At 42.9% G+C, this 23,065-nt stretch overlaps 2 protein-coding genes across 2 annotated transcripts in view; both read right to left on the bottom strand.

Moving 5' to 3' along the window:
- LOC137079000 (macrophage mannose receptor 1-like) overlaps positions 1 to 5,173 on the bottom strand; it is a 41,861-nt gene extending 36,688 nt beyond the window's left edge. Inside the window, exons 1-2 of the mRNA XM_067446943.1 lie at positions 5,018 to 5,173; positions 303 to 704 (exon numbers count right to left, since the gene is read on the bottom strand). Coding sequence (XP_067303044.1) covers positions 303 to 704; positions 5,018 to 5,084 — 469 coding nt within the window. The 5' untranslated portion in view covers positions 5,085 to 5,173. The remainder of the gene's footprint in view (positions 1 to 302; positions 705 to 5,017) is intronic.
- A 3,681-nt stretch (positions 5,174 to 8,854) lies between these two features.
- LOC137082319 (transmembrane protein 236) lies at positions 8,855 to 18,170 on the bottom strand. Its single transcript, XM_067447709.1, has 4 exons — positions 17,896 to 18,170; positions 17,093 to 17,165; positions 11,413 to 11,536; positions 8,855 to 10,241 (listed from the first exon to the last, which is right to left on the bottom strand). The coding sequence occupies exons 1-4, from the start codon at positions 18,168 to 18,170 to the stop codon at positions 9,340 to 9,342; spliced, it is 1,374 nt and encodes a 457-aa protein (XP_067303810.1). The 3' UTR covers positions 8,855 to 9,339.
- Positions 18,171 to 23,065: the final 4,895 nt, after the last annotated feature.

Genomic DNA, 23,065 nt, shown 5'->3' with positions numbered 1-23,065 from the left:
AAAGCAACACACAGGGGTGCAATGTGAGTCACCTAATGAGTGTCGCCTTTGTCTTTTAGCATGACTGAAACACCTGATGACTTTTATAACATTTTATGATTTCCTTAAAAAAGATACAGAATACTGCGCTATACTGCACTTTTTACAAAAGTTTAGAGGATATTAGTTAATCTACAGACATTAATTCATGTATGAAGTAAAAAAAAAGCTAATGTTATAGTAAAAATTAACCAACTATGCCAGGTTACATCAACTCATTATGCAGGGCATAACATTTGGTTGTTTTAAACTTTAGGTCATACCTTGATATCCACGAGAACACAAATCTTCCTTTGTTCCATAAACCTGCCAATGACTCCAAACATCTGTTCCGTTATCAAACATCAGACTCGGCTCGTTTCTATTCCCATAGTTCAGATGCAGTGGCTGTCCCTTTAAGCCAAACAAGGTCTCGTTCTTACACTCCCAGGTTTGTAGGGGACTCAGTTCCTTGCAGGGCAGAAGGAGGATCTTGACCCAGTCTTTGATATCCTGGGTCCCCAGACAGAGTTTGAAAGAGAGGCTGACAATCCGTGATGAGGAAGTCCATCGGAAACGCTGAGCCTCAGAAGATACGTCACATGGTGCCGTCTGTATGACAGTAGAGCTCACGGCATTCACACATCTGTTGTGGTCCGCGTTGTAGATGAGGAAGGAGCTGGTGTCTGAACGTATGGAAAATTAGATCAGGCAAAGGCAACACATTCCATACTGGACTTCAATATTAACTTCAGATCAGGAAAGATCCGCTGTTCTGCAGACTTCAGCTCCGACCCCAACCAAACACACCTGATTCAGCTAATCAAGTTATACTAGAAACTTCCAGGCGAGTTGGAGCTTAACTCTACAGGACAGTGGTCCTCCAGGACCAAATGTGTACACACCTGATCTAAACATTTAAACTGAACTGAAAAGCTAATTTAGTCTGGAGTTCCAAGAGTGATGATATAAAGCCCAACCCGGACTTTTCACTGTTTAACTTTTCACACTGCTTGTACATTCATACTTCTACCGAAATAATTCCTCCACTAATACCCATATAAGTGCTTGTCCACGTTGACAAAAATAGCAAAGTGGCGTTGTGGCCGTGACTGGAGCATGCTCAGTGTAGTGAACAGTCACCAAGGGCCCTATCATACACCTGGTGAAATGTGAAAAGTGTTTTTTGCTATTTTCAGCCCGACTGAGTCATCGTCTTCACATCCAGATCCATGATATTTAAATAGTAAATGTTCTGGCATGCATCTGTTCACCCATAGGCATTTCTCTAACGAGACCAGTCAAAGAGACTGTGTGAAGTGTGCTCTTATATGAGTCTGTGGTGCTGAGAAGATGAGGTACAGGTGCGGGTGATTAGAATTCTGGTGACATCGAACGCTGTGATTGGGTGACGGTGGAGTCGGGTGACTGGGTTGATCTGCCGAATGATGGTGATCTGCCAACATATCTGGGACTCAGCTTCTTGCAGGGCAGGCACAGCTTACGGTCTTGTGTGGAGAGCCAAACCTTCTCACCCGGCTGGAGGATGGGTGTTTCAGATCGCAGAGTGCCCCCCTGGGTTCTTTACTTTTCTGCGCACTTGTGAAATATAAAGTTAAATCGACTTGACTTTATGTATTGTCCCAGACCCTCTCACTCTCTCAGAACCAATGGTCTACTGAAGAGACATCGGAGAGTTGACATCGGAACAGTGGAGGCGCTGGACAGGAGTGAGTCCAGTGGCAGGCTGACAGAGAGAGTTCTGCACCTACCCGGCCCAGCCGAGGAATTGGCTCCAAGGGTTCTAGTGGCCATGGCAGAAGGTTCTCAGAAGGCACCCAGTTTCCGGGATGTTCCTGTCCGTTTGCCTATATGAGGGTTGTACCACGATGACAGACTGATGGTCACACCTAGGAGCTTGAAGAAGGCCTTCCATACCTGAGAAATGAACTGAGGCCCTCGATCAGACACAATGCGGCCGTGTGGATACTCGCATCGATTGTGTCAGAATTTGCGGTTCATATGAACGTGCGCTCTGTGGGTGTGGCCGCATTACCACTTAATGAGCCAGCTCACAAACGACTGACATCTCTCTCTTTTCAAACAGATTACATACACAGAACATATTTGTTTTAGATTTTATTTACTTTATTTAAAACCTGACATTTTAACGTTTCTTTAGACATAGTCTCATGTTTATGTGACAAGTATTCACTAAGTTAAAGTTCATTTTCTGAAGAGAATCAGATTAGGCTTTATTGACCGAGAGGCTGTAGATCACGCATCATGCTTGTTTTCTTTATTTTGCAAAAACCACAACATTTTTATCGTACACACATAAAAGTAGAACATTAACAGATTATAATGATGTATAACACTCGCCTGGATGACCAAAATTGAGTATTTTGAGTCTCTTACGCATTGATAAGAAAAAAAAAAAGAGGTGAAGGTGCTGGCTCCTTTGCTGAGCTCAGAGAGTTAAAAGCCAGTTGCAATCACGCCATGGCGGATTCGCTATTTACATGCGAGCGGAAAACTGAACGCGTATCCAGAGAGGAATCCTTTATGTTTATTCTCTAAACATATGTGTGCTGCTGTGTGTGTAACAAGCAGAGTGTGGGTGAACAGATGGTGCTAGTGCATTTGATATTTAAACAAAGTGGAGCTGGACGTGACCATAAGAACTGCATCGGGCTGAATGTATGACAGGGCCCAAAGCTGGGAATCATCTGCAAAAATGCTCAAAAATGTAACGAATAGGGAGAATGTAGAGGAGAATAAGGTTGGAACCAGTACAGAGCCCGGGGACATCCCACATGATGGGAACTGAGGTGGATGAAAATTCTCCAATTTCAACACAAAAACACCTATTAGGGAAACAAGACAAAACCAGTATCACTGATGCCGACCTCAAGACTTACTTTACTCTTAAAATGGCAGACTCATTCGGCTAGCTCTCTTCCGCTCTCTTGCACACTCTCTATTCTCTCTGCATTGGGTTTTGACAAATGTATACTCTAAATCAAATGGGTTTTAAGGAGAGGACTAATTTAAGAAATTTAAGTTAACTCAGAAATTGGGCAACAAAAAATGTATAATCCTGTAGTAGCAGAGGCTGCAGTTTCAGGACCACATTACTTGGATCCTAGTTTTTTTTTTTTTTGACAGCGCCATCTAGTGGATTTTACTTCATCAGAAAAGACCTTAATCAAACATGAGTCAAGCACGTGCAAATGATTTAGTTGTTTTGCACTTTACACCAGAATAAGATCATATCATGTCCAAAATAGCCTTTTGTCCTCTGTAGGGGACATTATATTTTAGTGAATTTCTCTGACAACACACAGATCACAGTTTGAGTCTGAATGCCATGGAAGAGAACATTCAGGGCTGTTCAGAGTTTCTCCAGGACAGCTGCCTCTGGACTTTAACAATTCATTTCCTGATCAAATTTAGCACTCGTTGCGAAATATGACAATATATATTTTTTTAATTATTTAAATCTGACCAATTTTTTAATTGTATATTATACATTATCATCTCAGGAATATGTAATGGGGTTTAAAATCAAAATATGACTTTCTGTTATGTAGACTGTAATCATGTTTATCAGGCATTCTGGAGACACAACAAGTGAATAGGGAACGAAATTACGTTTCAATATTTCTATGACAAATTAGACATTTTAATCAAAATCTTGCCAACTACTACTCGCATTATCACACTTATCTTTTCCTTACATGTGGCCCCGTTGTGCTGTATATAATGGGAAACCCCGCTTATGGCCATTTTACCCACATACTGCATAAAGCAAAATGCTACATCAAATCATTCTGCTAAATCATTCATAACATAGAATCATCTTTATATAAAGTAAATTCTGTAACCTTAAAATCGATTGGTGATTTTTGAAAAAAAAAAACAAATAAAATCCATGTCTATTCATGCCAAAAAAAAAAAAAATGTGTTTGTTGAGTTCTGGTGTCCTCTATAGAGGACACAGCATAACAAATGAATAAAACATAATATTTCGAACAAGTTTTTTTCATTTTTTTCTTATGCTCTAAAAATGTAATGACATGAAAAATAAATTCACAAAACTTTTTTTTTCTGGTTCTCAGGAAGATATGATCAGGGTTCAAGGACTTACACTGGTCTACAACATCTTGAGGCTGTCCTGAATCTGCTGACAGACCGTATAACGCAAAATACGCTGGTCTCATTGGCAAAACTTACCTCTGGCAAAGCCCACTAGAGGCAGTAAAACAGCAAGCATTTTCAAGCACATTTGCGTCACCTAACCAGCTCCATATGTTTGGCTCTTCTGACTTACCAAGCTTGCTCAATAGTTGATCTGCTACAGGTTTGGACTGGCAGTGCTGATAGCTCGGGTACAAATCCCGTGAGAAACGAGTCATGATAAAAGAGCTCAAAGACGAGTTCATAACACAAGCTAAAATGACACAGATTACATTTTTGTCACATTTGCTGTTGTTAACCCAATCAGCCTATCAGGTAGGTTTAGGGTTTAGTGTGGGTGTACTTTAAAAAAACAACGTCACAAAACATTGAGACATATCGCAGATACACTCACATCTGTTCGGGGGGGGGGGGGGGGGGGGGGGAATCGAGTACACACATCTGTACGTTGCCAAACGTTGCCACAGGTAAGTTTTGCATCTGTCAAGTTTATTTCTAATTTTATATATTCTAGGAAATTTTTGCGATAAACATAATGAGACTAAACAAATGCAAACTCTGTCAAGTCTTGAGCCATAAAGCTTTAATACAGTGCTATAATATATGCACACAGAATATACTTGAATATGTCTGAAACCTATTATATCTTTATACGGTAATCCTACATTAGAGAAAATAACGACTAGCACAACTAGCATGTGAAGTTACTCAACAACTAAAATAACAATGTGTTGTTAAATAACAATGCAATTCTGAATGTGTGACATTCCCATTAATAAGCATTAAATCAGTGACATACCTGTTTGAACTGAAGGTTTTAACCCAACAAATAAAGAGAGCAACACAAAAGATGCGCATTTCGTCATGTCCTTTAAGCAGTAATCCAGTCATGCAGAAACCCAGTGTGAGTCTGTGCTGAAATCCTGTCTCCTGCTGAGCACAAACAAGGATCGAGTCCAGAGAAAACCACTCCCGGAAATCGTGCAAGACATCAGAAAGAAGGAAATTAAAGACAAAGTGAAAAAATACAACTGACATGGCATTTAATCACAATGCACACACTCATTAGCTTGTTTAAATGTTCACCAGTGTATATACTTACAATATGTTGCCAAAGGTTCTTTTGGATGCCTGCCTGTACATGCACATGGACATTAATGCTGTTTTATGTCTTTTCTATTAAATAAAGACAGACATCTGATTCTAACTAGACTCTTCTTTTAATTTGTGAGCCCTAAACACATTTTACATGCGGTTATCCCGTGTTAATTTACTTGTGACTTCTGTGTAGTAATTTAACATTTTCATTCTGACACTTTTTTGCTTTTGTTGTAAACTTGTGATATGGTCTTTTAAATATGGCGGTTTCCTTATTATTGTCCTGCTTTTATGACCACAGATTTTGGCCCATATTGATAGGAGAGCATCTTGCAGTTGATGGAGATTTGTGGGATGCACATCCAGGGCACGAAGCTCCCGTTCCACCACATCCCAAAGAGCTACCGGAAACGGGAGATCAGGAGATTGTCTTGACCAGGACCACACCCCTAAATGCATTGAAGCAACTGCCTTGTGATTGGTTGATTAGATAATTGCATTAATGAGAAATTGAACAGGTGTTCCTAATAATCCTTTAGGTGAGTGTATGTATCACATATGTATGCACATCTGTAGTGTTAAATCTTTCTCATGAAGCAGTCTCTCTCTCAGTCCTTCGTTGTTAATTCCACACTATTCTGTCACGTATGAGTGAGTCTTTGATTTCGCCAAAGTGGCATGTTTTAGAAAGCATTCGTAACTCTGTGATGTAATTATCGATTGACTGTTCAGCTCACTGGCTTTTTGAGAAGAATCAATAGCGCTCCACTGTTACTTTTCAATAATGTTTGTTAATGTTTGTGTATCCAAAGCTACACACTCATCAGAGTTTCCGGCTGTTCCTGACCGCTCTCACAGATGAGGTAGTAAAACACTTTGACCTTCATCTTTTCCTCCGTGTCTGACTGTAATACAGTTCGTAGATGGGAAGGAAGGAGGCGGGAACCTCCTGAACCTCCTGGGCCTCCAAAATAAACAAAGAGGCTCTTCCTCGCGGTGCTATGCAATGGTGCTGGATGCCCGGTGGACGGCCCAATCCTCCTCCGCCCCCTGGCAGTGGCTCCTCCGAGTCGGCAGCGAGCTCCGTGTTCCCTGCTCCTCCCCGTTACGGCGGACGGCAGCATACTTCGGCCCACGGCGAACGCCGGCAACTCCTCCACTCCCTCCAGGACGGCCGCCACCCCACCTCGACCCAGGGGCACGGCAGCGAGCTCTCCGTCCCACCGGTCTTCACTCGCTCCAGCCCCACCACCTTGGGCAGCCACTCATGGTCTTTCCTCATCCGCGCTGCCCGAACTCCTCAGCACCGCGATCCCCCTCAGCAGCGAGGGCTCTCCGTCAGCGCGTCCCTCCTTCCTCCCGGGCTTCGGCACCAATGTAATAAGGTTTGTAGAGGGGAAGAAAGGAGGCGGGAACCTTTCTAGGAGGGGGGGGGGGGGGGGGCGAAAGTTCAACTTTTTAATGTAAAAATAAATACACAAAACGAAAAGTAAACTGCAGGCAGCCCCTCACGGACGACTGCCCACACACACATAACAAAACTCAGCATAAAGTCCAGGCCTGGTCCTCTCTCGTCTTCCGCTGCCTTTGCCTCTCCTTTTATGCTCCCGTCAGTTGGCCGCGAGACGAGACCGGTGTGTCGCGCAGCTGGTACTCATTACCACTCGTCACCGGCCCGCTCTCGCGGTCCCTCGCCCCGCTGCTTGCCACACCACACTGACATAGTCAGCTTCAAGTAGAGATTAAACTGGTCCCTCCAGGATTTCCAGGACTTGGATAGATTGTCGGCGTCCGTGCATAACGGTGATGGTGGCTTTAATCCATCAATCGTCCGTCAATCTGTTCACATGCTCTGCCAAAAGTGCTGCCACCATGTTTTATTTGTCTTTTTCTATAAAATAAAGACAGACATCTAAGACTAACTTGACTCTTCTTTTAATAAACTTGTGAGCCCTACACACATTTTACATGTGGTTTCCCCGGTTGTGCCCCCTCTTCTCGGGCCCCCCTACAAAAGAACATACAACAATTGTTGCTACTGTCACAAATGCCATCCATTGTTAATCCGTCGGGTTTAATATGGAGTCGGCCCACCCTTTACAGCTCTAACAGCTCCAGCTCTTCTGGGAAGGCTTTCCTCAAGGTTTAGGAGTGTGTTTATGGGGATTTTTGCCCATTCTTCTAGAAGCTCATTTGTGAGGTCAGGCACTGATGTTGGACGAGAAGGCCTGGCTCTCAGTCTCCGCTCTAATTCATCCCAAAGCTGTTCTATCGGGTTGAGCTCAGGACTCTGTGCAGGCCAGTCCAGTTCCTCCACACCAAACTCCTCATCCATGTCTTTATGGAGCGACGCTTTGTGCACTGGAGCGCAGTCATGCTGGGACAGGAAGGGGCCGTCCACAAACTGATCCCACAAAGTCGGGAGCATGAAATTGTCCAAAATGTCTTTGTATGCTGAAGCATTAAGAGGCCACCAAATTTTTTACACTTGGCACAATGCAGTCAGGCGAGTCCCGTTCTCCAGGCGACCGCCAAACCCAGACTCGTCCATGGGATTGTCAGACTGAAGCATGATTGGTCGCTCAGAGAACACGTCTCACTGCTCTAGAGTCCAGTGGCGGCTGCTTTACTCCACTGCATCCCACGCTTTGCATTGCTCTTGGTGATGTAAGGCTTGGATGAGCTGCTCGGCCATGGAAACCCATTCCATGAAGCTCTCTCCACTGTTCTTGAGCTCATCTGAAGGCCACAGAAGTCTGGAGGTCTGGAGCTGTAGAAAGTTGGAGACCTCTGCGCACTGTGACCCTCAGCATGCGCTGACCCCGCTCTGGGATTTAACACTTCGTGGCTGAGTTGCTGTTGTTCCCAATGGCTTCCACTTTGTTATAATCCCACTAACAGTGGAGCGTGGAATATTTAGTAGTGAGGAAATGTCAGGAATGGCCTTATTGCACAGGTGTCAGCCTATCACGGCCCCACGCTTGAGTTCACTGAGCTCCTGAGAGCGACCCATTCTTCCACTAATGTGTGTAGAAGCGTCTGCAGGCCGAGAGCTGGAGTTATACACCTGTGGCCATGAAGAGATTGAACACCTGATTGGCGTCCCAATACTTTTGGCAATATAGTGTATATCATGGGACAATTCAATAAATTGGAATAAAATGGATGACTGCTTTGTCTCTCAAAGGCATATTTCGCAGTTTATCCTAAATGCACACACATTAAAGATTAAATTGTATTTATTAAAAATTCTTTGGAATTTTATGTTCACTGGTAAAATTTCAAGTTTTCCTCACTATGTCACTGTTGTCTCAAACAATACACAAATATTATGAAAACAAACTTTATTAGAATCCAAAAACTTCAATGTAGCTGAAATTATGCCACAACAGTGAGTGTAGTAAAAAAGAAAGTGCCATTTTTTAAAATAGTTTTTACACAAATATTGAAATAGGTATTTTTTGAAAACCTTTTTTAACATGTAAGTCAAATGTATGCAAAGAATTTTCATAAATGAAGATTAAAAGCCTGGGTCTGGTACAAACAATATTTATACAAAAAATGTACTTGAAAATTAGCAAAAATAAATAATAATTGCATTATATAAAAAAATGTCCAAGACTCATTGTGATCACCATAAAACAAAAAGAACATCTTTTATAAAAAAATGTATAAATAAAAAATGCTGGGGAATTAAAGTACCTGATGTGAAATAAACCAGAAAAGTTTCCAATGCGTCACAAAAAAATAATACTATAAAACATTTGCCTGGTTATGCTGTGTATTGTAATGTAATATAGGAGCCACTGGTATTACCATGTTCATATTTTAGTGTCTTTTATGTCATTCTAATATTTCTCAAGATATGTAAATGGACTCTTGAGGGCCTTTTAACATTCATATGTAGTTAAAGTTTTTATTTCTGCACCACTGCAAAAATAATACCTTGACCCAAACTCACATTTGTTGTTGTAACCAGCGCAAACAAACATTATTATTCCATTTAGCGATTTTCCGGATCCATTAGAACATCCTCTCAGTGTTGAAGATCCTGAGCTTTGTCATGAAGTTGAAATAAATGAAGGCCAGACAGACCAGCATATTCTTGATCACATACAGTACTGGTGTTACGAAACCAAAAAGGCCAATCAATGCCAACCTCAAGACTAGGAAGGGGAGGTCCTGAAAGACCACGCCCAGAGGCGAGAGAAGAGGACTGTGAGGCATCAGGATCAATCGCATTGTAGAGAGGAAGCAGAAAAGGTAAACTGGAAATGCCCAGCCTGAAAAATACACAGCCGTGTGGCCTGCTACCCGAACCATCTCTACCGTGTCCAACCAGAATAGGAAACTGTCAGCAAAGACTTCAGCTCGACTGTCGCTAGCCAGTAGGAAGCTTAGAGGTCCAGAATACGGAGATGCAATGTTTTGGAAGGGTATTCCAGAATTTGGACCAGTTCCGGGGATGCCAAGCTGCTGTCCATGGTTGCCTGGACCTCTAGACATGACACCATTCCCAGATAAACCTGGAGCTGCCGTGTTGCCAAGATGGCCAGAAATGGCTCCATGGTTTGGCAATCCTGGAGCTGCCATGTTGCCAAGATGGTCAGAAACGGCTCCATGGTTTGGCAATCCTGAAGCTGCCATGTTGCCAAGATGGCCAGAAACGGCTCCATGGTTTGGCAATCCTGGAGCTGCCGTGTTGCCAAGATGGCCAGAAACGGCTCCATTGTTGGGCAATCCTGGAGCTGCTGTGCTGCCTGAGAGACCCAGGATTGTCCCATTGCCTGGTACGCCTTGAACAGAAGTAGCTCCATGTAATCCTCGCACAATCCCATTGGCCTGTTCTGCAGCCGTGACAATAGGAGTAACTCTTACGTGTGTCACCAAGGTAGGAATGTCAGCATCCCGCGCCAGTTCATTCGCTGAATTCACACAAACACAAAAAATAAGGAGCCCAGTTGGTAAAATATAAAGAAACACGTGATTGACCACACCACATTATAACATGGAAAGTACAGATCTTAAATATAGGATAGTTCAAAAATGAAAATTACCCTATGATTTACTCACCCCTCAAGTGATCCTAGGGGTATATGTCCCGTTGGGCATCACGTTGGGCTCGAGAAAAAGGAACGCCCAATTGTATGGTGCACATGTCGCTCATGACAGTGGTGCATCACAAAAGTTCATAATTTGCAAGTGTTCTTAAGCCTTGCCAATTTAAATATTCAAGCGCAAGAAGATGCGAAAGATAGCCCTGAGTCCAGAGTTAAATTCAGAGAGTTTGGTTTAATCATGAGACTTAAAAACAAATGATTATTATTCTGCACGTAGACTTTGCTAAACCGTTTTTGTACTATTTCTCTACTTTTTAATATTAATATTCTTTGCACTGTTGTGCATTTACACCTTTCACCGTCTCATTCTTATATTAAACTTTGTGTTTGCCTTTAGGGTTAGTGTGTGGATCAGTTTCCTGAGCTCGTCGCTCATAATAACCTCAAAAAGAAGCTGATTTCCTGTTATACTGCGAGCAACACGCGGACGCAGCATGAGGCTTTACCTCTCAAACTTTATTCTAGCTGCTCTTCTCTTCTGCTCTCACTTCAATAGGCCCCCTGCTGGACTCAATCAGTATATTCAGAGCAATTAGTTAAAAAATGAAAAAAAATTAATTACTCACCCTTATGCTGTTCCAAACCCGTAAGAAAAATCCCATTTTATTTTGCAAATGGTTAAACTTGCATTTTATTCTGCACTGATTGGCCGAATGAGAATAGAAAAGAGTGGCTCTTGAAACGGTCCAAATATTTCAGTATAGATCCGCATTTAAAAATTCCCACTCCTAATCACTACTGTGATATTTACCCTCTGCAAGAGATAGTGAGCAGTGGCAAGATCCAAGAAGCACATCTTGACCAATAAAGACATCCCACATGGCTCCTGCGCTATACCATTCATACATCATCAAGTCTTCTGAGGCCATACGAGAGCATTGAGTCATCTGGGCTGATTTTATGGTATAGACTAGAACAGAGCTTCCTAAACCTAAGGGGTGTAACCCCTGACCCCCCGCCTTGACCTCACACTCACCTCGACCAGTCAGTCTGCAATATCGGATTCTTTCCACTATATCGATGCAGATCAGGGAGAGAATAACCAATGACACTGGCAGTTCAGCAAATGTGTCCAACCTCAGATCATGCCTATTCTGTACCTAAAAATAAAGCGAGAGAAAGACAGTAAGATGGGTCTTGCAACAAAAGGGGACACCGCTTGTACTAAAAAAATCACACCGCACACACAGAGTCGGCAATGATCGGGGCTTGCCAAACATGCCCATATGTCAACGAATACAATGTTACACACACACACACACACACACACACACACACACACAAAAAAACAAATATATATATATATATATCATTGTACATTCAACATCTAGAGCTACTGGAGTGCCTCAGGGCTCAGTGCTGGGAACGCTTCTCTTCTCCATCTCCATCTCATCACTAGATCTGTCCTTCAGAAACATGGTTTCTCCATCACTGCTATCATCTAGAGCTGTTGGAGTGCCTCAGGGCTCAGTGCTGGGACCGCTTCTCTTCTCTTCTCCATCTCCATCTCCATCTCATCACTAGATCTGTCCTTCAGAAACATGGTTTCTCCATCACTGCTATCATCTAGAGCTGTTGGAGTGCCTCAGGGCTCAGTGCTGGGACCGCTTCTCTTCTCCATCTCCATCTCCATCTCATCACTAGATCTGTCCTTCAGAAACATGGTTTCTCCATCACTGCTATCATCTAGAGCTGTTGGAGTGCCTCAGGGCTCAGTGCTGGGACCGCTTCTCTTCTCTTCTCCATCTCCATCTCCATCTCATCACTAGATCTGTCCTTCAGAAACATGGTTTCTCCATCACTGCTATCATCTAGAGCTACTGGAGTGCCTCAGGGCTCAGTGCTGGGACCGCTTCTCTTCTCCATCTACATGTCATTACTATATCTGTCCTTCAGAAACATGGTTTCTCCATCACTGCTGTCATCTAGAGCTACTGGAGTGCCTCAGGGCTCAGTGCTGGGACCGCTTCTCTTCTCCATCTACATCTCATCACTAGATCTGTCCCTCAGAAACATGGTTTCTCCATCACTGCTGTCATCTAGAGCTGCTGAAGTGCCTCAGGGCTCAGTGCTGGGACCACTTTCCTTCTCCATCTACATGTCATGACTAGATCTGTCCTTTAGAAACATGGTTTCTTCATCACTGCTATCATCTAGAGCTGCTGGAGTGCCTCAGGACTCAGTGCTGGGACCGCTTCTCTTCTCCATCTACATCTCATCACTAGATCTGTCCTTCAGAAACATGGTTTCTCCATCACTGCTATCATCTAGAGCTACTGGAGTGCCTCAGGGCTCAGTGCTGGGACCGCTTCTCTTCTCCATCTACATCTCAACACTAGATCTGTCCTTCAGAAACATGGTTTCTCCATCACTGCTATCATCTAGAGCTACTGGAGTGCCTCAGGGCTCAGTGCTGGGACCACTTTCCTTCTCCATCTACATCTCATCACTGGATCTGTCCTTCAGAAACATGGTTTCTCCATCACTGCTATCATCTAGAGCTACTGGAGTGCCTCAGGGCTCAGTGCTGGGACCGCATCTCTTCTCCATCTACATCTCAACACTAGATCTGTCCTTCAGAAACATGGTTTCTCCATCACTGCTATCATCTAGAGCTACTGGAGTGCCTCAGGGCTCAGTGCTGGGACCGCTTCTCTTCTCCATCTACATCTCAACACTAGATCTGACCTTCAGAAACATGGTTTCTCCATCACTGCTATCATCTAGAGCTACTGGAGTGCCTCAGGGCTCAGTGCTGGGACCGCTTCTCTTCTCCATCTACATCTCAACACTAGATCTGTCCTTCAGAAACATGGTTTCTCCATCACTGCTATCATCTAGAGCTACTGGAGTGCCTCAGGGCTCAGTGCTGGGACCGCTTCTCTTCTCCATCTACATCTCAACACTAGATCTGACCTTCAGAAACATGGTTTCTCCATCACCGCTATCATCTAGAGCTGCTGGAGTGCCTCAGGGCTCAGTGCTGGGGCCGCTTCTCTTCTCCATTTACATCTCATCACTAGATCTGTCCTTCAGAAACATGGTTTCTCCATCACTGCTATCATCTAGAGCTGCTGGAGTGCCTCAGGGCTCAGTGCTGGGGCCGCTTCTCTTCTCCATCTACATCTCATCACTAGATCTGTCCTTCAGAAACATGGTTTCTCTATCACTGCTATCATCTAGAGCTACTGGAGTGCCTCAGGGTTCAGTGCTGGGACCGCTTCTCTTCTCCATCTACATCTCATCACTAGATCTGTCCTTCAGAAACATGATTTCTCCATCACTGCTATCATCTAGAGCTGCTGGAGTGCCTCAGGGCTCAGTGCTGGGACCGCTTCTCTTCTCCATCTACATCTCATCACGCGTCTGTCCTTCAGAAACATGGTTTCTCCATCACTGCTATCATCTAGAGCTACTGGAGTGCCTCAGGACTCAGTGCTGGGACCGCTTCTCTTCTCCATCTACATCTCATCACTGGATCTGTCCTTCAGAAACATGGTTTCTCCATCACTGCTATCATCTAGAGCTGCTGGAGTGCCTCAGTGCTCAGTGCTGGGACCGCTTCTCTTCTCTTCTCCATCTACATCTCATCACTGGATCTGTCCTTCAGAAACATGGTTTCTCCATCACTGCTATCATCTAGAGCTGCTGGAGTGCCTCAGGGCTCAGTGCTGGGACCGCTTCTCTTCTCCATCTACATGTCATCACTGGATCTGTCCTTCAGAAACATGGTTTCTCCATCACTGCTATCATCTAGAGCTACTGGAGTGCCTCAGGACTCAGTGCTGGGGCCGCTTCTCTTCTCCATCTACATCTCATCACTGGATCTGTCCTTCAGAAACATGGTTTCTCCATCACTGCTATCATCTAGAGCTACTGGAGTGCCTCAGTGCTCAGTGCTGGGACCGCTTCTCTTCTCCATCTACATGTCATCACTAGATCTGTCCTTCAGAAACATGGTTTCTCCATCACTGCTATCATCTAGAGCTACTGGAGTGCCTCAGTGCTCAGTGCTGGGACCGCTTCTCTTCTCCATCTACATCTCATCACTAGATCTGTCATTCAGAAACATGGTTTCTCCATCACTGCTATCATCTAGAGCTGCTGGAGTGCCTCAGGGCTCAGTGCTGGGACCGCTTCTCTTCTCCATCTACATCTCATCACTGGATCTGTCCTTCAGAAACATGGTTTCTCCATCACTGCTATCATCTAGAGCTGCTGGAGTGCCTCAGTGCTCAGTGCTGGGACCGCTTCTCTTCTCCATCTACATCTCATCACTGGATCTGTCCTTCAGAAACATGGTTTCTCCATCACTGCTATCATCTAGAGCTGCTGGAGTGCCTCAGGGCTCAGTGCTGGGACCGCTTCTCTTCTCCATCTACATGTCATCACTGGATCTGTCCTTCAGAAACATGGTTTCTCCATCACTGCTATCATCTAGAGCTGCTGGAGTGCCTCAGGGCTCAGTGCTGGGACCGCTTCTCTTCTCCATCCACATCTCATCACTGGATCTGTCGTTCAGAAACATGGTTTCTCCATCACTGCTATCATCTAGAGCTGCTGGAGTGCCTCAGGGCTCAGTGCTGGGACCGCTTCTCTTCTCCATCTACATGTCATCACTGGATCTGTCCTTCAGAAACATGGTTTCTCCATCACTGCTATCATCTAGAGCTACTGGAGTGCCTCAGGACTCAGTGCTGGGACCGCTTCTCTTCTCCATCTACATCTCATCACTAGATCTGTCCTTCAGAAACATGGTTTCTCCATCACTGCTATCATCTAGAGCTACTGGAGTGCCTCAGTGCTCAGTGCTGGGACCGCTTCTCTTCTCCATCTACATCTCATCACTAGATCTGTCCTTCAGAAACATGGTTTCTCCATCACTGCTATCATCTAGAGCTGCTGGAGTGCCTCAGGGCTCAGTGCTGGGACCGCTTCTCTTCTCCATCTACATCTCATCACTGGATCTGTCCTTCAGAAACATGGTTTCTCCATCACTGCTATCATCTAGAGCTACTGGAGTGCCTCAGGACTCCGTGCAGGGACCGCTTCTCTTCTCCATCTACATGTCATGACTAGTTCTGTCCTTCAGAAACATGGTTTCTCCATCACTACTATCATCTAGAGCTACTGGAGTGCCTCAGGGCTCAGTGCTGGGACCGCTTCTCTTCTCCATCTACATCTCATCACTGGATCTGTCCTTCAGAAACATGGTTTCTCCATCACTGCTATCATCTAGAGCTGCTGGAGTGCCTCAGGGCTCAGTGCTGGGACCGCTTCTCTTCTCCATCTACATCTCATCACTGGATCTGTCCTTCAGAAACATGGTTTCTCCATCACTGCTATCATCTAGAGCTGCTGGAGTGCCTCAGGGCTCAGTGCTGGGACCGCTTCTCTTCTCCATCTACATGTCATCACTGGATCTGTCCTTCAGAAACATGGTTTCTCCATCACTGCTATCATCTAGAGCTACTGGAGTGCCTCAGGACTCAGTGCTGGGACCGCTTCTCTTCTCCATCTACATCTCATCACTAGATCTGTCCTTCAGAAACATGGTTTCTCCATCACTGCTATCATCTAGAGCTACTGGAGTGCCTCAGTGCTCAGTGCTGGGACCGCTTCTCTTCTCCATCTACATCTCATCACTAGATCTGTCCTTCAGAAACATGGTTTCTCCATCACTGCTATCATCTAGAGCTGCTGGAGTGCCTCAGGGCTCAGTGCTGGGACAGCTTCTCTTCTCCATCTACATCTCATCACTGGATCTGTCCTTCAGAAACATGGTTTCTCCATCACTGCTATCATCTAGAGCTACTGGAGTGCCTCAGGACTCCGTGCAGGGACCGCTTCTCTTCTCCATCTACATGTCATGACTAGTTCTGTCCTTCAGAAACATGGTTTCTCCATCACTACTATCATCTAGAGCTACTGGAGTGCCTCAGGGCTCAGTGCTGGGACCGCTTCTCTTCTCCATCTCCATCTCATCACTAGATCTGTCCTTCAGAAACATGGTTTCTCCATCACTGCTATTATCTAGAGCTGCTGGAGTGCCTCAGGGCTCAGTGCTGGGACCGCTTCTCTTCTCCATCTCCATCTCATCACTAGATCTGTCCTTCAGAAACATGGTTTCTCCATCACTGCTATCATCTAGAGCTGCTGGAGTGCCTCAGGGCTCAGTGCTGGGACCGCTTCTCTTCTCCATCCACAAACACTTGTCAGTGTTATTAACATTCCCATAGCATTCCAAGAATTATTCCGAATAAGGCAACGTCTTGGAGTTACAAATACATAACCCTGGTTCCCTGAAAAGGGAACAAAGTTGCGTACGCAGTTGGTATTAACCAGAATAAGAAGAGCATCTGATTATCACTGTAACAATCAGAGACAGCTCAGCTCTTTCACTCACTTCTTTACTATGTCACGACAATACCATGTGTTATTATACTAAATGAAAACACATGCAAAATTTATTTTGAGCACACAACTGGTGAAATCAAAGGCATCTGCTTTTAAATATTATTTTGTGAAAATAATTTCCCAATAGAGAAATAAAAGTTTGAAAAAAAAATCTGAAGACATCATGCATAGAATCTCAAGACAATGAAGTATAGCATAATGTCATTTTGTTTTTTGTGAATAGTCAAATGTGAATGTACCTCCGAGCTGGCTATAAGGAAGGCAAAGCAGGGCAGTGTTGAGAGAACCACATAGGCTAATGCAACAGGCCTCCTGAAAGCAGAACACACTCTTATTATCAGTGTTGGGGAACGTTCCTTTGAAAAGTAGAGCATTACAATGTTGCGTTACTCCCTAAAAAGTTACTAATTGTGTTACTTAGTTACTTTTTAAGTAAAGTAATTCGAGCTGCATTAATGATTTTTACTTTATAAAAATAAACCAGTGCGGGCTCTGAGGGCGCATTAGGACCCTTAAAGGGGAGACCTAAAATGACAAATGGGACACCCTGCGGTCTCATGCACATGAAGTGTGCCATCTGAGACAGGGCCTTACTTAACAAAAAAACAAAAATAAATATAAATATGTTTGTCTCGTTTCTAGTCTAAATATCTAAAAATTGTACACAAGTAAAAATTAACGTCTTGTTTTGGGAAAAAAATAACTCAAAATTAAGAGTTTTTGCTTAAAATAAGCTAAATAATCTACCAGTGGGGTAAGCAAAATAATGTTGTTTTAAGTAAAAAAGAAAAAAGAAAAAGAAAAAAAACATTAAGCACAAAAGTGGACTTTTGTTGTTGTTGTTGTAATTGCAATTACATTTTATTGAATTGATCTGATTGCATAATTGTGCAGCCCTAACTTTTATATTCATATAGTATTTCCATGGAACTTCAATTAATACCACAATATTATCGTAACAAGTCTGTAAAATGTGATTTTATCCAAAAGAGTAAAAGTTAAGCCAATTATTTTCTTTAAGCGTTTACATGTTTTCTCTCACCACTTCTTCCGTGCAACCAGCGCTGTCTTCTTCATGAACACCATATACTTCATAGGCAACCAAATCAACATGGCCACTGAGGTTACATAGGCCACGGATGAAGCCACGATCAGCCAGTATGCTGTAGTCGCGTTCCCACCGGATGGCTGAGTCTGGCTCTTCACTTGAGCCACGATTACTGCGAAGCGCTGCATTATGATGAAAAGTGGAACGCAGAAGCTGGCGAACTGAAGCACCTCACACACAGCAAACTTAATCCTGCTCCCTGAGCCCATGCTGCGGAAGGGATGCGAGGGGGAAAGAAAAGAAAAGGATAAAAGGCCTACGGTCCCCAAACTGGAGGGCGGAGGGGTGTATTGTGCCAAAGCCCTGGCATATTCCATCCACAGCAGAGAAGCCAAGAGTGAGGCTAATGCTTACTCTGCACTCGCCATTGTGTGTCAGGATACATCACATTAACACACACACCAGGACACACACACTGCAAAAAATATTTTCTTACTTAGGATTTTTGTCTTTATTCTAGTCCAAACATCTAAAAATTCTTACAGTATTTAGATAAACAAAAGTAATTGTCTTGTTTTGGGAAAAATAACTCAAAATGAAGAGAGTTTTTGCTTAAAATAAGATAAATAATCTGCCAATGGGGTGAGAAAAATAATCTTAATTCAAACAGAAAACAAGATTATTTTTCTCACCCCATTGGCAGATTATTTATCTTATTTTAAGCAAAAACTCTCTTCATTTTGAGTTATTTTTCCCAAAACAAGTCAATTACTTTTGCTTGTCTAGTAAATACTTCTTGTTTTAAGAATTTTTAGATGCTTGGACTAGAAACAAGACAAAAATGAGAAGAGCATTTTTTGCAGTGTGTGTGTGTGTGTGTGTGTGTGTGTGTGTGTGTGTGTGTGTGTGTGTGTGTGTGCGTGTGTGTGTGCATGCGTGAGTGTGTGTGTGTGTGTGCGTGCGTGTGTGTGTGCATGCGTGAGTGTGTGTGTGTGTATGTGTGCATGTGTGTGTGCATGCGTGTGTGTGTGTGTGTGTGTGTGTGTGTGTGTGTGTGTGTGTGTGTGTGTGTGTGTGTGTGTGTGTGTGTGCTTGTAACAGGATCAGGATTGAGTCAGCCAGCCTATATTTGGTATTTGGTGGCGTCTTCAGTTTACACTGATTTCTTCGCAGTGGGGCTAATTTTAGAATCTGCTGAAACACTTCTTTGGTCTTTGGCCTGCCCCTGCTGTATATTACTTTAGGTTTATACACCTTAAAAAGACGCTAGATGTGTGTTTACTTGTGGGGTTTAAAATGCCACATCTTAAAGCTAAGGTGACAGATACACTACAGATCGCAGTTCCTCTTTTATAGTTTAGTTTTCTCAAGAACTGAAAGTGCAAAGGGCCCTGTTTGTTAAATGTGTCCAGTTTGTCAGGACTTTTATGTTTCCTCTGTCTAGAAAGAGAGGAGACAAGAGGCTTGGATTGAATCGCAAACAGTATTTATTAAAGAAACAAAGCAAACACAAATGTGCCGACTCTGTGTGAAGATGACGACTGACGGAAACACGGGGCTATTAATACACAGAGAAGATGATGAGGGAACGACACACCTGGAACCACTGGAACAATAGGACTACAAAACAGAAAACAGGAATCTACAAATACAACATAAAAGTCCAGACAAACTGGGAACATGACACTATTGTTTTCCTTAATATTCATCATTTTTTCCGAAGGTTTTGTGGGATTTGGATGCTTTTAACTCTTTCCCCATCAGCGTTTAAAAAGCATTTAATGATCCCCAGAATATTTAATGCAATTTATGCAATATATCAAAAGCAAGATTAAATGCAGAGCCTCTGCTTTTAAACAAACCCATTTTATTCGTGCATTATCTTTTTATCAGCACTTGTGGGTATGTGAGTAGGTGGGGAATGTGGGTATGTTTCTTTCAAAAGCAACGTTTTGAGCAAGAAGCTGAGAAATGAAACAAACAAAGCATTCGCGTCACTTCATGAAACTGGGGCTTGTAAGTGGTAGTTGCGTAGCCTGTCAATGGAGGGACCGAAAACTCTCATATTGCATCAAAAAGATCTTCAGCGGTGCCCCTGGAGCTCAACACCAGACATAATCTCACGGGTTCATCTGTGCTGATAGCCAACAATACTCTCACCTAAAGGATTATTAGGAGCACACACTAATACTGTGTTTGACCCTTTCTCCTTCAGAACTGCCTTAATTCTCCGTGGCATTGATCAACAAGCTGCTGAAAGCATTCTTTAGAAATGTTGGCCCATATTGATAGGAGAGCATCTTGCAGTTGATGGAGATTTGTGGGATGCACATCCAGGGCACGAAGCTCCCGTTCCACCACATCCCAAAGATGCTCTATTGGGTTGAGATCTGGGGACTGTGGCGGCCATTTTAGTTCAGTCAACTCATTGTCATGTTCAAGAAACCAATCTGAAATGATTGGAGCTTTGTGACATGGTGCATTATCCTGCTGGAAGTAGCCATCAGAGGATGGGGACATGGTGGTCATAAAGGGATGGACATGGTCAGAAACAATGCTCAGGTCGGCCGTGGCATTTAAACGATGCCCAATTGGCACTAAGGGGCCTAAAGTGTGCCAAGAAAACATCCCCCACACCATTACACCACCACCACCAGCCTGCACAGTGGGAACAAGGCATGATGGATCCATGTTCTCATTCTGTTTACGCCAAATTCTGACTCTACCATCTGAATGTCTCAACAGAGATCGAGACTCATCAGACCAGGCAACATTTCTCCAGTCTTCAACTGGCCAATTTTGGTGAGCTTGTGCAAATTGTCGCCTCTTTGTCCTATTTGTAGTGGAGATGAGTGGTCCCCGGTGGGGTCTTCTGCTGGTGTAGCCCATCCGCCTCAAGGTTGTGTGTGTTGTGGCTTCACAAATGCTTTGCTGCATACCTCGGTTGTAACGAGTGGTTATTTCAGTCAAAGTTGCTCTTCTATCAGCTTGAATCAGTCGGCCCATTCTCCTCTGACCTCGAGCATCAACAAGGCATTTTCTCCCACAGGACTGCTGCAGACTGGATGCTCTTCCCTTTTCACACCATTCTTTGTAAACCCTAGAAATGGTTGTGTGTGTAAATCCCAGTAACTGAGCAGATTGTGAAATACTCAGACCGGCCCGTCTGGCACCAACAACCATGCCACGCTCAAAACGGCTTAAATCACCTTTCTCTCCCATTCTGACATTCAGTCTGGAGTTCAGGAGATTGTCTTGACCAGGACCACACCCCTAAATGCACTGAAGAACTGCCATGTGATTGGCTGATTAGATAATCGCATTAATGAGAAACTGAACAGGTGTTCCTAATAATCCTTTAGGTGAGATTATTATATGGGTCAAAATTATCAAATTTTCTTCTATGCCAAAAATCATTAGGGATATTAAGATCATGTTACATGAAGATATTAATCAATGTCCTACCGTTTCTATTACTTTATTAGTAATAATAAATGTTCCTCCTGAACGCATCCCCCCCCCATATTAACTACAACAAAGTAGTTAACACAATAATTCTTTTTGCATACAGAGACTGTACTTGTTAAGATCACGCGTTAAGTTGTGTTGTTTTCACCCTTCTAAAATGAAAATAAAAAACAGTGCACATGCGATAACTGAAAATAAAGTAGATTTCACGTGGCGTTTTCACTCATAACTTTATGACAATTGCACAGATCATAGATCATGGCACATCACCATTTACAGCAGATTAATATGATTCAAAAAGCAACATAATCCATTGTGCGGATCACGAGATATTACTCACGGAATGATGTAACACATATGGCTAAACATATTCCTCTAGTCTTGTTCAACAATGTTCCCAGAACGTCCCCGCTTGCTTCCCCTCGTGGAATCACACAAAGAGCTATTATTTTAATGCTTAGAAACTTTTAATGCATTTAACTATTCTTATCAACTCCTAAAGGGGTGTTAGATCATGATTTCACTTGTTTAACTTTAGTGAGTGTGTAGTGTTGCTCATTTGCATTTAAAGGGACACACACAAACACGGCACATTTTTGCTCACCCTCAAAAAGTGAAGATTTTAACATGTTATAAAAATGATCTGTGGAGTATTTTGAGCTAAATCTTCACATCTTGTAAAAAGGGGCAATCAGCCACCCCTTTAGCGAGTGCTGAGTAGCCTATAAACACTAAAAACATTAATATCATATTTTTTAAAACTACTGCCTTGAATATGTGTCATTTGAAAACTGTTGGGTGTAACAGTAAACTGATGAGCCTGTGTGTGTAATGAATAAAGATAGTGTGTACAGTGCAGTCAGTTTGTGGTGTTGTTTCCATTCTCACCACATGGTGGCGCTGTCGCTAGAATCTGACCTCGGTTACTCCTGTAAAACTGGAGGAACACTGATGTTCTGCATTAGTAAGGGGTTTTCTTTCTCAATATGTGTAATGCCTTAATATATATATATATATATATATATATATATATATATATATATATATATATATATATATATATAACTAACACATTTAACTAATACACTCAAAATATTGACTGATAATTATGAATTTAAAACAATATAGCGGTGAGCAAACATGACGCAGATCTGTTTGAAAATATTAAAGAAAATAATCGGTAACACTTTATTTTACAGTGTCATTGTTACTATAACAATAAATGATGCATAATTATAGGCAATTAGTTGCGTGATGCATCATTTATTGTTATTACTGTGGTAAATACATCTAACTTCTGTTACAAGGACACAGTAAAATAAAGCATTACTGAATAAAGTGTAATCATCTGCCAAAAAGGTTATCATTATAAATGAACGAGATAAGAGGCACAACCCATGTGGAGTCTGAGCCGGGCACGCTGACCTACACTACACTCTAACTAAATATTGGTGGTTTAACTTAAGAAAGTAACCTGGCTGCCTTAAAAACAATCAAGGACTTCATTTGGACAACTTTAAAGGAGATCTTCTCAATATTTAGATGTTTTTGCACCCTCAGATGTTCAAATATTGCCAGATATTGGGTTCTGGGAAAAAAATACTCAAAATGAAGAGAGTTTTTGCTTAAAATAAGATAAATAATCTGCCAATGGGGTGAGAAAAATAATCTTGTTTTTTGTTTGAAATTAGATTAT

This window comes from Pseudorasbora parva, chromosome 1, assembly GCF_024679245.1.
Source record: "Pseudorasbora parva isolate DD20220531a chromosome 1, ASM2467924v1, whole genome shotgun sequence".
Classification (NCBI taxonomy): Eukaryota; Metazoa; Chordata; class Actinopteri; order Cypriniformes; family Gobionidae; genus Pseudorasbora; species Pseudorasbora parva.
The sequence above is the reverse complement of the archived record's forward strand: the minus strand, read 5'-3'. Positions and strand labels throughout refer to the sequence as shown.

Bases quoted from the DNA above. Each gene is read 5' to 3' on its own strand.
- LOC137082319 (XM_067447709.1), bottom strand. From the start codon at position 18,170: ATGGGCTCAGGGAGCAGGATTAAGTTTGCTGTGTGTGAGGTGCTTCAG. The intron at 17,166-17,895 runs GTGAGAGAAAAC...TTCTGCTTTCAG, and splicing joins CTGGTTGCACGGAAGAAGTG to GAGGCCTGTTGCATTAGCCT. The intron at 11,537-17,092 runs GTACATTCACAT...CTTTATTTTTAG, and splicing joins TCCTTATAGCCAGCTCGGAG to GTACAGAATAGGCATGATCT.